Source organism: Rhinopithecus bieti, unplaced genomic scaffold, assembly GCF_001698545.2.
Source record: "Rhinopithecus bieti isolate Rb0 unplaced genomic scaffold, ASM169854v2 scaffold_7684, whole genome shotgun sequence".
NCBI classification, from domain to species: Eukaryota; Metazoa; Chordata; class Mammalia; order Primates; family Cercopithecidae; genus Rhinopithecus; species Rhinopithecus bieti.
Window position 1 is genome coordinate 2,148,551 of NW_016806071.1, and position 15,052 is coordinate 2,163,602.

Genomic DNA, 15,052 nt, shown 5'->3' on the forward strand with positions numbered 1-15,052 from the left:
GCTCTGTCACCCAGGCTGGAGTGCAGGGGCACCATCTTGGCTCACTGCAACCTCTGCCTCCTGGGCTCAAGGGGTTCAAGTGATTCTCCTGCCTCAGCCTCTTGCAATAATAACTATTTTTAAAATAATAAAGTGACAACATTAATAATATTAACTTTGTAGCAACTAAAGTATAGCTAAAGAGAATATGTTCTCATTCTAGCAAAAGGTCTCCAGATCCATTCTTTGATGCCATGTTGTAAAGGTAATTTGATTCCAATGTGAAAAATTGTTTCACTCCAGCAGGAGTTCATAAGACAAAACCACATTTAACATGTAACATAGGGCCTGAATGTTCTTCCCCCCAGATGAGGCCCTTCCAGCATATGGTAGTTTTGCTGGTCAGATTACATGGGTAATCAGATACAAATTGGAAAAGAAAATGTAAAGATCACACTGAAGCCATCCAAAATAGCCTGATATATTTTAATCATTCTGTTATTAGCTTACTGCATCTTATAACATTTTCTTTTGAATCAAGTCACAGCCGTGTGTACTTTAGGCTGTGGCCATCATAAACAAATATGTAAAGACACAGAGTTGAAATAGATGAATACCAATGGTTATCCGTCAGTTTGATGTAATCTAACACAAATGACCATTAAGAGACTTGCGAAGAAATCAGAGAAACAGACTTTCACATATGAGCTTCTGCATAACTGAATGACAGCATTGCTGGTGCCTATTGTTTGGTTTGGTCAAGGTTATGCTTTTGGGAAGCCAACCCTCCCTTCTAGATGACTGTTGAAAAGTGAGGCTAGTGGAAGATTTCAGGGTACAGAGAGCTAGATTTCTATGAAATATATTCAAAGATGGTAAAGTGAGTACTCTCCTCTTCCCTGGTAAAATTAGAGATGTGTTACCATGGAAACTCACCCATCATCACCAGCAAAATGTGGACAGGTTTAAATCTTTTGGCAAGGAGAGGATGACTGCCTCCTCCTGTTTCTAATCCCTCCTCTTCCAACTCCTCATCTCTTCCTAACAACTGGAATTCTTCCCATACTTGGTTCTAAAAACTAATTTAGTGTCTTAAATGATCAATTCCATAAATGCAAATTGGGTAAAATGAATTTCCCTAGTAGAAGGAATGCCAGCTTGAATTACGTGATATCAGAGTGGCTGGAGAGAGATACCGTACCTCAGAAGTGTGCCTGTACAGTGCAACTGCTCTCTCAAAGATGGTGTGCAGGGAATGTGGTCTCCACAGTGGGAGCAGTGTCAGGCTGTACTTTCTTCAACAGGGAACTAGCCTGAACAGCTCAAATGTTGCTTCATTTTCTGATAATAACAGTTTGTCTTGATTGGGTGCTGTGGCTTGCATTCCTCAGCTGGGACTTGTTTGCTTAGATTAGAAAAATCTGAGCTAGCAATTCAGCTAGGGACACAGGTCAAAGGTAAAAGCCAGCTGGGTCTCAGGGAGAGCCAAGCCTTGAGAAGCCCTCCCGTTGGTCACCTAGAATTGAGGTATCTGTCCAGATTAACTGTAGAGCTTTTCCAGAACAGCACGAACTTCCTCTGGATTGTAGTTCCAAGGGCCAGATTTTCCCTGCAAGAGAAATGAATCAGGCATTCCCAGATTTCCAACTTGCAAGGAACATGTAGGTTTGGAGGTTAGTTGCAAGATCTGGTCAAATGATGTCTATGTAGGAGCCGTCAGCATGGCTAATTCAGTGGCAGATGCAACCGTGAGGTGGATGAGAAAGTGTGTACAGTGGCATCAGCAGTTAACAGGAAGGTTGGACAGAGAAGCAGGAAAACTAGAGGACATAAAGTGACATAGTCTTTCAAAAAGAGAAGAGTTCTGTACAAATAAGCTTTTCTTCCATACTTAGACCTTCAGACTGACCTAATCTTCTCCAGCCTTCACATCAAGTTCTACCCATCCTACCTCAGAACCATCTCTGCCTCTCTAGTTCTACTGCCCTAGGTCAGCCCTTTTCATCCACAACTTGGGCAGCTGCCACCCCTCCCAGCTATCCCCAGTCCTTAGTCCCTGCTCTCTCCTGTCCATTTTTCAACCAGGAACCAGTGAACTTTCTTTTTTTCTTTTCTTTTCTTTTTTTTTTTTTTTTTTGAGACAGAGTCTCGCTCTGTTGCCCAGGCTGGAGTGCAATGGCGCAATCTTGATTCACTATAACCTCCGCCTCCCAGGTTCAAGGGATTCTCCTACCTCAGCCTCCCGAGTAGCAGGGAATACAGGTGCACTCCACCACGCCTGGCTAATTGTTGTGTTTTTAGTAGAGACGGGGTTTCGCCACGTCGGCTAGGCTGGTCTCCAACTCCTGGCCTCAGGTGACCTACTCGCCTTGGCCTCCCAAAGTGCCAGGATTACAGGCGTGAGCCACCACGCCCGGCCATGGAACCAGTGAACTTTCTTTTTCTTTTCTTTTTTAGAGAGTCTCACTCTGTCACCCAGGCTGGAGTGCACTGGCACAGTCTTTGCTCACTGAAACCTCCGCCTCCTGGGTTCAAACAATTCTCGTGCCTCAGCCTCACAAGTAGCTGGGATTACAGGTGTGCGCCACCACGCCTGGCTAATTTTTTTGTACTTTTAGTAGAGACAGGATTTCACCAGGCTGGTCTTGAACTCCTGAGCTCAGGTGATCCACCTACCTGGGCCTCCCAAAGTGCTAGAGTTACAGCCGTGAGCCAGTGAACGTTCTAAGCACAGGTCTGATCATGTCTCTTTCCTGCTCCAAACCTGTCAGTGGCTCTCCTTTGCCCTAAGATGAAGGCCAAACCCCTTGGTCCAGAATGAGACCCCTGTGTAACCCCAATGTCCCCAATTCTTTATTCACACTCTGCCCTACTATGCCTCAGTGCCTCCGCCCACCCTCTTCCCTATACTGCAGTGATTTTCACTCACTGTGCTCACTGGGCCAACTCCTTATCCTTTAAGGGCCAAGCAATTGCTGCCCCCTGTGAGAAGCCTACCCTTCCCTAGAGGTTGAAAAACTTACAGTCTGAGAGCCAGACCAGTCCTGATGCCTCACATGCTTTCATTTGCATGTTGTCTGCAGCTGCTGTTGTGCTGTAACAGCAGAATTGAATTGTTGCAACAGGGATTACTTGGCACAAAGTTGAAAATATTTACTACCAGGCCCTATACAGAAAAGGCGTTCTGACCCCTGCTCTGGAGTCCCCCAGCAGTTGGGACACTGTAATAGTCTTATTTGGGTCTTCCTTATCCCTCAGCCTGTGAGTAAGGGTGTGGGCCATTTTCTTTTTTCTTTTTTTTGAAACGGAGTCTCGCTCTGTTGCCAAGGCTGGAGTGCAGTGGCACAATCTCGGCTCACTGCAACCTCCGCCTCCAGGGTTCAAGCAATTCTCCTGCCCCAGCCTCCCAAATACTGGGTCTACAGGCACACGCCACCATGCCTGGCTAATTTTTGTATTTTTAGTAGAGATGGGGTTTCATCATGTTAGTCAGTCTGGTCTTGAACTCCTGACCTCGTGATCCACTTGCCTCGGCCTCCCAAAGTGCTGGAATTACAGGCATGAACCACTGTGCCCGGCTGGTCATTTTTTTTTTTTTTTTTTTTTTCAAGATGGAGTTTTGCTCTTGTTGCCCAGGCTGGAATGCAATGGTGCGATCTCGGCTCACCGCAACCTCTGCCTCCTGGGTACCAGCTATTCTCCTGCCTCAGCCTCCCAAGTAGCTGGGATTACAGGCATGCACCACCACAGCCATCTAATTTTGTATTTTTAGTAGAGACAGGGTTTCACCATGTTGGTCAGGCTGGTCTCTAACTCCCGACCTCAGGTGATCTGCTTGCCTTAGGCCTCCCAAAGTGCTGGGATTACAGGCGTGAGCCACCATGCCCAGCTAGGTGTGGGTCATTTTCAATTCATTTTTGTGTTTCTGGTATTTGCACAGGGTCTAACTCAAGGTAGGGACTCAGTGCCCAGGGTACCTCAATCATGCCTGAACCATGTCCCAAGGTACAGGAAAGGATGAAGGACCCAAATTCTTCTACCGTGACCGTTGCACCATGGGGAATTTGCCTGCAAGTTTTTGCTTGTTTTATCTGAATAAGTAGGGTCAGCTTGATCTTGATCTGTGGACAGAGGAGCATCCACATACTTGGTTTCATCTGCTCCCTAAGGCTTGAAATCCCTTCAATAGCTTTAAAACGTAGTTTCTACCTTCTTAAGGGAGGCCAAGCCAACTGTGTCTAAAGAGTCAGAGGCTGTGCACTTACCTTCCTCACCCTGACCAGGCTGGAACTTTCGAGAGGAAGCAATCACAAGAAAGGGAGCCTGAAATGCATTTCTGCCTCACATCCCTGCGTCCAGCATTTCCAGCTCCAAACCATGGGTTCTATTCCCCTTGAGCCTTCTACACCACCAGCCCTGGTTCAGGCCTGCCTCAGATGTTAGCAGCTTCAGACCTTCTCATTTCTGGCCCACCCGATCAGGGGATTTAGAATCGAAATCAGAGCCTTGCCCAGTGTGACCTTGGACAAGTCAATTCCCCTCTCTGAATACTGTTTATAAAACAAAAACAGACTGGGCACGGTGACTCACACCTGTTATCCCAACACTTTGGGAGGCCAAGGCCGGCAGATCACTTGAGGCCAGGAGTTCAAGACCAGCCTGGCCAACATGGCAAAACCCCGTCTCTACTCAAAATACAAAAATTAGCTGGGCATGGTGTGTGCCTGTAGTCCCAGCTACTTAAGAGGCTGAGGCAGGAGAATCACTTGAATCCGGGAGGTGGAGGTTACTTGGGAGGTTGAACCAAGATCACCCCACTGCACTCCAGCCTGGGCAACAGAGTGAGAATCTGTATCAAAAACAAACAAACAAAAAACAAAACAAACAAAAAACCCCCAAAAACCAAAACCAAAAACAACATTCTCTGTCTCCCAGTTTGAAACCAGACCAGGACTGGGCCATCATCTGGGTTTGAAAGGCAGCCAGGAGGATGCAGCTCCAGTGCAAATGCTAGGGACTTCTACGTGCATTATTTCATCCCCTGTGAGGTGGAGACCAACATTCCCATTTTGCAGAAGAGGAAATTGAAGGTACTCCAAGAAGTGAAAACACTCGCCCGCGGTCACATGGTTGGTAAATGGCTGGGTGGTGATTTGAATCCAGTTCTGCTTGATGCAAAACCTTCTCTTTGCCCTTCCCCTCCCTGGGCCCCTTTGCCCTCCCTGGACCCTCTGTCCCCAGGTCACCACCTTGTAGAGGATCCTGCCCTCCTGGATTACGTAGAGCCTCTCAGGCAGTGCTGCGTAGAGCTGGCTGCTCTGGTTCTGCATGGTGTCCACCACCACAGGGCACTGGGGGCTCCTGGCCAGCAGTAGATGGGCTGCCTGCAGGCGGTCCTGAAGGTTCCGGTGATTTCTGATGTCCATGTTGTTCTTAAAAGCCCAGCCATCTATAAGAGAAAGGCCAGGCACCAAGTCCCACTGACATAGCACACACTTCCTGCAGACTACATAGCCCCTCACTTTTTTTTTTTTTTTTGAGACACAGTTTCGCTCTTGTTGCCCAGGCTGGAGTGCAATGGCGCGATCTTGGCTCGCTGCAACCTCCGCCTCCCAGGTTCAAGCAATTCTCCTGCCTGAGCCTCCCGATTAGCTGGGATTACAGGCATGTGCCACCATGCCCGGCTAATTTTGTATTTTTAGTAGAGAAGGGGCTTCTCCGTGTTGAGGCTGGTCTCGAACTCCTGACCTCAGGTGATCCGCCTGCCTTGGCCTCCCAAAGTGCTGGGATTACAGGCATGAGCCACTGCACCCAGCCAATAGCCCCTCACTTTTAACTGAGGTTCTCAGAGCCCTTGGCAATGATTTGGTCTAGTTTCCTATTATGGTTGAATGTGCAAGGTCACATCAGGAATTAGTGATTGATCCAGAACTGAAGCCCAGGGCTCCTGGCTGTCAGGCCCCTGCTCTTCAATGTGAAATAGTCCAATAAACCAGCACTCCTTGATCTTGAATGTGCATGAATCATTTGGGGACCTTCTTATAGGAAGATTCTGATTCGGTCTGTCGAAGGTGGAACTGAGAGTCCTTCTAACTCCCAGGATGCCAAGACTGCTGGCACCTAGACCATACTTGGAGAGGCAAGGGTTTTAGATCAGTAGTTCTCTAAGTGTGTGTCCCCAGACTAGCAGCATCAGCATCACCTGGAAGTTTGTTAAGTAGTGCAAACCCTCGACCTCAGCCTAGATGAACTAGGAATGGGACCCAGACATCTGCATTTTAACAGCCTTCTAGATGATTCTAATTCATACTGAATTTAAGTACTACTGCTCCAGAGTCTAAACGCTTTTCTCCTAATTCTTCACCACAATGTTCTTTCAAAAATGCAAATATAGGCTGGGCGCAGTGGCTTACACCTGTAATCCCAGCACTTTGAGAGGCCAAGGTGGGCAGATTGTTTGAACCTAGGAGTTTGAGACCAGCCCAAGTAACATGGTGAAACTGTTTCTACAAAAAAATACAAAAATCTAGCTCGGCATGGTGGCGTATACCTACGGTTCCAGCTACTTGGGAGGCTGAGGCGGGAGGATTGATTTAGCCCAGGAGGTTCAGGCTGCAGTGAGCCATGCGAGTGCTACTGCATTCCAGCCCCAGCCCAGACGACAGAACAAGACCCTGTCTCAAAAAAAAAAAAAAAAAAGTTTTTTTCCCTTGACTTCCCTATTTATCCAATCAAAATGTTAGAATCTTCTCCTAGCCAGACCCTGTCACTCCAGGTGTTCTGCTCTCTGTACCCTGGTTGAAAGCACAGACTGTGAGGTTAGCCTAGTGCAGGGCCTGGGAGTGATGGGTGCTCAGTGAATAGCGGCTCTTTCCCTCTCCCCTCCTCTTCCTTCCTCTACCTCCCAACCTTGAGATGGGGCCTAGGGAAAAGGGAGAGAGAAAAGAGAGTGAGAAGAGGTAGAAGAGGCAGAGAATCTTTCTGTACCTGATGCATGTGCTTCTTCAATGTAAATGATGAGAAAATCTGCTATGGAACTAAAGTCTTCAATAAGCCTCTTGAATTGGTCGAATTTGAACATAAATGAAGGTCAGGTACAACTTCCAAAATTCAGCACCAGTGGCCTATTGGCTGAAACAGCAAGAGCCATCACAAACTGAGAATCTACACACAGTTGTCTTTTACAAGCACCATTTTCACTCCTATGTTCATTGTTATTTTTATTGCCCCCCCACCCTCAACCCCAGGATGGGTCCTAGGCACTGGGGTCCGAAGCCTAGACAGCATGACTTAGCAGGGGATGAAACTGGTTTACTCCTCTCCAAAATGAGAGGTTTTTTTAGGTGGTCTCAGTGGACCACCTGTAGTTGCCACATGGTAGTTTAAATATAAGAGGAGTCCCTTTCAGGCAGTTTATAAGGCAGGTATGCATCCATTCTCTCCTGCGATGGGATTAGTAATACGGCAAGGTTGGTAATTTTTCCCCCATTTTATAGACAAAGAAACTGAGTTTTACATACTTGCTTCAGGTCACGCTTCAGGTCATTTTAACTCCTCACAGGTCAGTGAGGAGTTAAAATGAACATTCTGGTTTCTGAACTCTCAATTCAGTGCTTTCTATTCATAGCACTTCAGTTTCCTCATCCACAAGGGGGCATAATAATACTTTGTAGCATTGTTATGATGATTAAATAAATTAATAGAGATAAGGGCTTAAACAGGTTCCTGGCCCATAGTAAGTACTTAATAAATGTAAGCTTTTGCTATGAGCTTTTATCTCCTCCCTGAGCTACGAAGTAGGGAGGCACCGAAGGCAGCCCCACAAAGACAGTGAACGCTAGGAGCGGGATCAGCTGCATAATTTGCTGGCCCTGCTGCCAAATGAAAATGCAGGGTTCCTTGTTCAAAAAGTGGGGGAAAGTGCCGTTAAATTTATGAAAATACAAAGACTTTTCTTTCTTTTTTATTTATTTATTTTTTTGAGATGGAGTCTCGTCCAGGCTGGAATGCAGTGGTGTGATCTCAGCTCACTGCAACCTCTGCCTCCGGGGTTCAAGCGATTCTCCTGCCTCAGCCTCCTGAGTAGCTAGGACTCCAGGTGCACGCCACCACACCTGGTGAATTTTTGTGTTTTTAGTAGAGATGGGGTTTCGCTATGTTGGGCAGGCTAGTCTTGGACTCTTGACCTCAAGTGATCCGCCAACCTTGGCCTCCCAAAGTGCTGGGATTACAGGCCTGAGCCACCATGCCCGGCCTAGAATACAAAGACATTTCTAATCTTCTGCAGTCCCTCTCTTGACCTGGCATCGTGTATTTTAGTTGCTATTTAATGTCATATTCCCCTGGCACAGGGATATTCATAAAGTGAGAGCAGATTCTCACAGCTACCCAGCATCCCAGAGACCAAGTGTGCGTGCACTTCCCTCTCCCTCCAGCCACCAGACCAACATGCCATGCCCTGCCCAGCATCACAGAAGTTGAGCCAGACATGGCCCCTTCCCACCTGCCCACCACTCCAACCCCAGGGTACTGCAACCACTGTAAGGGACATACTAGGTACCTTATAGTGGTACCTAGTATGTCCCTTACATACTAGGGTATGTAAGGGGACAGGGTGGGCAAGAGGCTTCCCTCACCCTCAGTCACTTGGCGAATTGCACCATGGCACTGCGAGTCCAGGATGGGGACAGCTGCCATGCAACACAGGGGGATGTGACACCTGCCCCCACCTTCCTCACATCTGTATCCAGGCCCACTCTGGGGTCAGGAGATGGCAGAAGTCACTGGGTGGGAGCAGGAAGGAGCACCTGGGGATGGGAGAGTGGGCCTTAGAGAACATGTCCTGGAGGGGCAGGGAGGCTGTGGAAGACAGGAGCCTGTGTGAGCGGAGGGTCCAAGTCCTCAGGACATGCTCCTTTGTCCCATAGGGTTTCACTTACAAAATGCAGATTCAAAGATAACATTATGAAGAATTTCAAGACATACTTTGCAACTCTGGTGTGCTAAAAACAACAGCAACAAAAATTCAAGACAGCTGCTGCAGAACATTAAACCTCAAGGACAAGGTCCTTTTGAGTGTAGGTCCCTGTGTGCTTCACTGGTCCCATGTCCATGAAGCCAGCTGTGAGTGGAAACTTTCTGTAACTCTCCATCCTAGACCAAGGACAACTCTAGGGAGCAGCCGACCCCCTCTGGTTTCTTACGACCAGAGCTGACGTTGTTGAGCCCTTACCATATATTTATTGGAGCATGGCTGGTCTTGCACTGTGACATGGCCTGTTTAAGTGTCCACATACCCCCAAACCCCCCTACTCATTGTCCCCTGAGGGCAGGGCCTGTTCCTCATTCATCCTCGAATCCCCAGCATGTAGCACACTCTCATTCTATCTACAAGTATTTATTCAGCACTTTAAATATGCAGGTCTCCCTGCCACACACTGGGGATGTGGCAGAGAATGAGACCAGCAGCTCTCTGGCTGTGTGCAGTTTGAAGTCTGCTTAATGGGGAGACAGGCAAAAAAAAAAAAAAAAAAAAAGTAAGTAAATGCATCAATAAAGAAGTTTCAAATTGTGATCAGTGTTATGAGAGAGGCTATAAAGGAGTGACCTACTTTAGACAGGCGGGGTAGGGAAGGCCTCTGAGGAGCTGCCATTTAACCTGAGAAATGAAGGACAGGAGAGAACCAGCCATGGGCAAAGGGAGAAGGGGATTCTAGTCAAAGAGACTCACACAGAGCCCCCCAAGGAGGGACAGAACTTGGTGTGTTCAAGGCCCCACAAAACCACTGGCAGGAAGCAGGCAAGGAGAGCAACAAGAGAAGGGTTAGAGAGTTAGGGGTAGACCAGAACAGGCAGGCTCCCATAAGTCTTTGTAAAGAATCTGGATTTTATCCTAGGTGTGTGGGCTGTCACAGGAATATAAAGCAAGGCTGGTGAATGTTGTTGCATATTTTCTTTCTTTCTTCTTTTTTTTTTAAGAGACGAGATCTTGTTATGTTGCCCAGACAGGAATGCAGTGGCTATTCACAGGTGCCATCGTAATACACTACAGCCTTGAACTTCTGGGCTCAAGCGATCCTCCTGCCTCAGCCTTCTGAGTAGCTACAACTATAGGCACACTTGACTATATCTGACTCATTTGTTGCAATTTTGGCTGCCCAGCTCTTAACTCTCCTTTCTACTTAGAATTCCCTATTTTGTATTCTATTTATCAAACAGCGTGCCCAGCCTTGCTCTATGGAAGACAGAAGGGCCAGGTTCACACTCTGCCCCGGCAGCCAGGGCTCAGGCAGTGAACCCAGCTGGGCTAATTATACCCTTCCACATAGATCTTTGATTCTGGGAGTCATTGAGATGGCAGAATTCATCCACAGCCCAGTTGTGGTGCCCTGTAAGGGACGGTGATGGGTTCCCATGGCAACCACAATGACAGCAGGATCCAAGCCCAACTATTGATGCTAAAAGACAGTCCAATCAAGACCAGCTGGTATTGTTTCTGGAAAGCAGTCAACATTTTTCCAGTATGTTCCTTTATGTACAAATGTGGGTGTGACCAAGAAAACCAGAGGGAGCTTCTGTTGCTTACGAGCCAGAACCCTGACAGCTACAGTAGGGCCATGTAATGACCAGACTTACACTTGAAGATCACTCTGGCTGCTCTGCGGAGAAAGGACTAAGAGTGAAAATGAAAGTGAGGGATAAGCAGTTAGGGGGCACTGGAGAAGTCTGCATGAAAGACAACAGGCCTAGATGCAGTAGCTCACACCTGTAATCCCAGCACTTTGGGAGTCCAAGGCAGGAGGATCACTTCAGCCCATGAGTTTGAGACTACTCACAGTGGGCAACATAGTGAGACCTCATCTCTGTAGTCCCAGCCACTCAAGAGGCTGAGGCCGGAGGATCCATTAAGCCCAAGAGGTTGAGGCTGTGGTCAGCTGTGATTGTGCCATTGCACTCCAGCCTGGGCCACAGAATGAGACCCTGTCTCTATAAGAGAAAGAGAGAGAATGGGAGCCTGGGCTAGCTAGTGTGGGGCAGTGGAGCTGGGGAGAAGGCAGAATTGACAGAGTTTGCTGATAGATGGGGAGTAGAAGCCATCTTAACTTGCATGTGGTTTATTTGGTTAACTATATCCCCTCTGTGTTCTGCAAAGAATTTGAAGTTCCTTACACCTATACTAACACATTAAATAGAATTTTTTATTTTTTATTTTTGAGACGGAGTTTTGCTCTGTCACCCAGGCTATAGTGCAAAAGCATGATCTCAGCTCACAGAAACTTCCGCCTCCCAAGTTCAAGGAATTCTGCCTCAGCCTCCCAAGTAGCTGGGATTACAAGCGCACACCACCATGCCTGGCTAATTTTTGTATTTTTAGTAGAGGCAGGGTTTCTCCATGTTGACCAGACTGGTCTCGAACTCCTGACCTCAAATGATTCGCCGGCCTTGGCCTCCCAAAGAGCTGGGATTACAGATGTTAGCCACTGCGCCTGGCCAGAATTTTTTTAATCATGCCCCTCTGGGAGGCAAAGAACAGGAGGGGAAAATGGAATACACACAGGCCATAGGTCCCATGCATTTGTTGTAACTGAGCTATATTTTGACTCTGAGTTTCCTGGTGGCCAAGTAAAAGAAGAAACAAAAGTGGCTTATAGTCCTCAATTTTTAGTATATGAGAGGAAAGCAGACTAGTTTCACTGGACACACGAAGCAGCTCTCCTTGTCTTTGGGTCACAGACTTTTTCCTAAGAGGCCTGAGGAGGCATTAAGTGACCTCAGTCTCTGCTGGTTGACTGCACTATGATTCCTCACCCATGTGACAAGGAGGCCCAGGCTTCAGGAGGGCAGCTAGCTCAGAGGTCAATTGTGGCCAAGTGGCCGGTCACTGGCCTCCGATGACCCCAGAGAGTCACTCTGTCACTCTTTAGGTAGGAACCCAAAAAGCCTGGGCAACATAGCAGGACCCCATCTCTAACAAAAAATTATCCAGGTGTGGTGACACATGTCTAGTCCCAGCCACTTGGGAGGCTGAGGCCTCAAGACCGCTTGAGCCCAGGAATGAGGCTGCTGTGAGCTATGGTCATGCCAGTGCACTCCAGCCTGGGCAACAGCGTGAGCCGCAGCTCAATAAAAACAAAAAATAAAGAACCCGAAAGACTTATGGTCATGATCAACTCCAAGTATCAGCAGTATGAAATTTTGTTTTTAATTGGGAAAAAAACTCAACATCCACTGATTCAGACACTGGAAGAGACAGAGTCATTTGTTTAATTATTTATAGTGTGGTTGGGTACAGTGGTCAGTACTGAGGGCAAAGTTGAAACTAAGTTCTCTGCTTTCCTCAGCAGCAGAGAGGTAAAGGATGGGTGCATGGGGGCTGGCACCCTGCCCATGTCCACAGACCACAGTGCAGAGAACACCATTTCAAGAATCCAGTGAAGACTATCAAGTCCAACTCCTTTGTATAAATGGGAAAACAGCCCAGACCAGTAAATTACCCCCGACATCAGGATCTCTCAATAGAGAAATCCTATTTATAGTTACTGGACAACACTTGTAAGTACACTTGGAAAGATGTTAGAAGATTTTAAACAGGGGCTGAAACAAAGTCAGTTTCAGATTAACTCTCAAGTATCCAGAAAGTAAATCATCCAGAACTTGCCTTCTGCCACACCATGGCAGTTACTCCATGTTTTGTTCTGTGTGTGTCCAAGAGTGTGTGTATATTGTGTTATTGTGTTTGTGCATGTACATGGACACACAGAGGGCTGGAGGTGGCTGAGAGTTTCCCTGAGCTCCTGTTGTCTTATCCAGTAACAGCAAGTGCACGAGCTGAGAGTCAGAAGTCCAGTTCCGGCTCTCCTAAGAATTCACTGTGTGACTCTAAGCAAGTCATTCACCTCTCTGGGCCTTTGCATCTCAAAAACAAAGCAGTCGCTTTAGATTATCAGTAAAGATTCTTCATGTCTCTCTGTCTCTGGCTCTGAGTTCAGAGTTCATACACAAAGCATACAACAGAGCTTTTTGGTGGCCTGGTGGGTTTCCAAAGTAGTTACAACATGTCTTTTTTTTTTTGAGACAGTCTCGCTTTGTTGCCTAGGCTGGAGTGCAGTGGTGTGATCTCAGTTCACTGCAACCTCCACCTCCCGGGTTCAAGCGATTCTCCTGCCTCAGTCTCCCGAGTAGCTGGGATTACAGGCACCTGCCATGATGCCCGGCTAATTTTTGTATTTAGTAGAGACAGGAGTTCATCAGGTTGGCCAGGCTGGTCTCGAACTCCTGACATCAAATGATCCACCGGCCTCGGCCTCCCAAAGTGCTGGGATTTCAGGCGTGAGCCACCGCGCCCGGCCAATGTCTTTCTAATAAGCAGAACTGATCATGTTTACTTCCCACTTGGAAACCCCTCCAGAACTCACCAGTACTCTCAGGATACAGTCAACCTGCAGCTACGACACACAAAGCCCCACAAGCTCTGGTTCCTGATGATGCCTTCAGCCTCATCCTTCACCCCTTCCTGCCTCTGGGACCCGACTTGTGCCAACCTGAATGTTGCTCCTCCACTGACCTCTGCTCCTCCTCCTCTCTGCCCTGCCCAGCTCTCCATGCCCCTCTTCCTCACCCACCCCAAGGTTGCACTGCCCCTAGACAATCAGCTCACCATCCTTTCCTCTAAGAAGCTTTCCCTTGGCCACCTTCTTACCCTACTCTTCCCCCAGTGCCCTCTGCTTCCCTGTCATGACACCATCTCTCACTCTGGGTTATGAGGCCTTCCAGGACAGAGGCCCATGGTGTTTATTTCCGTATTGTTAGTACCTATGATTTCAGGGGACTTTAGGTTAATGTGTTGAAAGTAAACTCTATTTTGCAAATAGATTTTTTTTTTTTTTTGCCTCAGACCCCTCCTCTTACCATTAAAAATTTTTAAAGTAATTAATTAATTTTTGAGACAGGGTCTTACTCTGTCACCTAGGCTGGAGTGTACTAGCATGAACACGGCTCACTGAAGCCTCGAGCACCTGGGCTTAGTGACCCTCCCAACTCAGCCTCCTGAGTAGCTGGGACTACAGGCTCACACCACCTCATCCCACTAATTTTTAAATATTTTGTAGAGACAGGGTTCCACTCTGTTGCACAGGCTGTTCTTGAACTCCTGGGCTTGAGAAATCCTCCCACTCAGCCACTCACAGTGTTGGGATTACAGGCATGGGCCAGTGCACCTGGTCACTCTTACCATTTTTTAGTCTCAGCTGCAGCAGCAGGGAGCAGAGACAAATTGAACAGTTTTTAATTTAATTTAATTTAATTTAATTTTATTTTATTTTTTAATTTTATTTTGAGACAGAGTCTCTCTCTGTCACCCAGGCTAGAGTGCAGTGGTATGATCTTGGCTCACTACAACATTTGCCTCCTGGGTTCAAGTGATTCTCATGCCTCGGCCTTCTGAGTAGCTGGGATTACAGGTGCATGCCACCATGCCTGGCTGATTTTTGTATTTGTAGTAGAGACAGGGTTTCATCATGTTGGCCAGGCTGGTCTTGAACTCCTGACCTCAAGTGACCTGCCCGCCTCAGCCTCCCAAAGTGCTGGAATTACAGGCATGAGCTACCAGGCTCAGCCCAAATTCAACAGTCTTTAACATGTAAACTGCCTCACTGAAAGTGGACAGTTACATGATGCAAGTACATTTGTTTCAGGGAACTGATCTGCAGATGATTGGCATTCAGCAAATTGGCCTGGTTCTGTTATAGTGCTTGGCACATGGGCATGTGGTAAGCTAGTTATTACCATTGCTCTTACTACCAGTGGAATTAGTGAACACTTGTTGAATAAATTGAGGTCATCTGTGCACTGTGGTTTAAAATTATCAATGAACAACAACAACAAAAGAAGCTCTTGCCTTCCCCTCTGAAACACTCTTACCTTTTTCCTTGTCAGGCTACAAAATCTTACTCATTCTTCAAGGCCTAGTTCCAGAACCACCTCCTCCAGGAAACCTTCCAAGTCCTCCAGGCAAAAGTTTTATTTAATTTTTTTTATTTTTATTATTTTTTTATTTTATTTATTTATTTTTATT

At 47.1% G+C, this 15,052-nt stretch overlaps 1 protein-coding gene across 3 annotated transcripts in view; it reads right to left on the reverse strand.

The window, feature by feature from the left end:
• Positions 1 to 451: 451 nt before the first annotated feature.
• DIO1 (iodothyronine deiodinase 1) overlaps positions 452 to 15,052 on the reverse strand; it is a 22,011-nt gene continuing 7,410 nt past the window's right edge. For 2 of the 3 annotated variants that reach the window (XM_017874548.1, XM_017874547.1), the window contains 3 exons: positions 6,967 to 7,110; positions 5,229 to 5,428; positions 452 to 1,588 (listed from right to left, as the gene is read on the reverse strand). In XM_017874548.1, coding sequence (XP_017730037.1) covers positions 1,520 to 1,588; positions 5,229 to 5,428; positions 6,967 to 7,110 — 413 coding nt within the window. In that variant the 3' untranslated portion in view covers positions 452 to 1,519. The remainder of the gene's footprint in view (positions 1,589 to 5,228; positions 5,429 to 6,966; positions 7,111 to 15,052) is intronic. The other variant, XM_017874549.1, reaches the window with a different exon arrangement.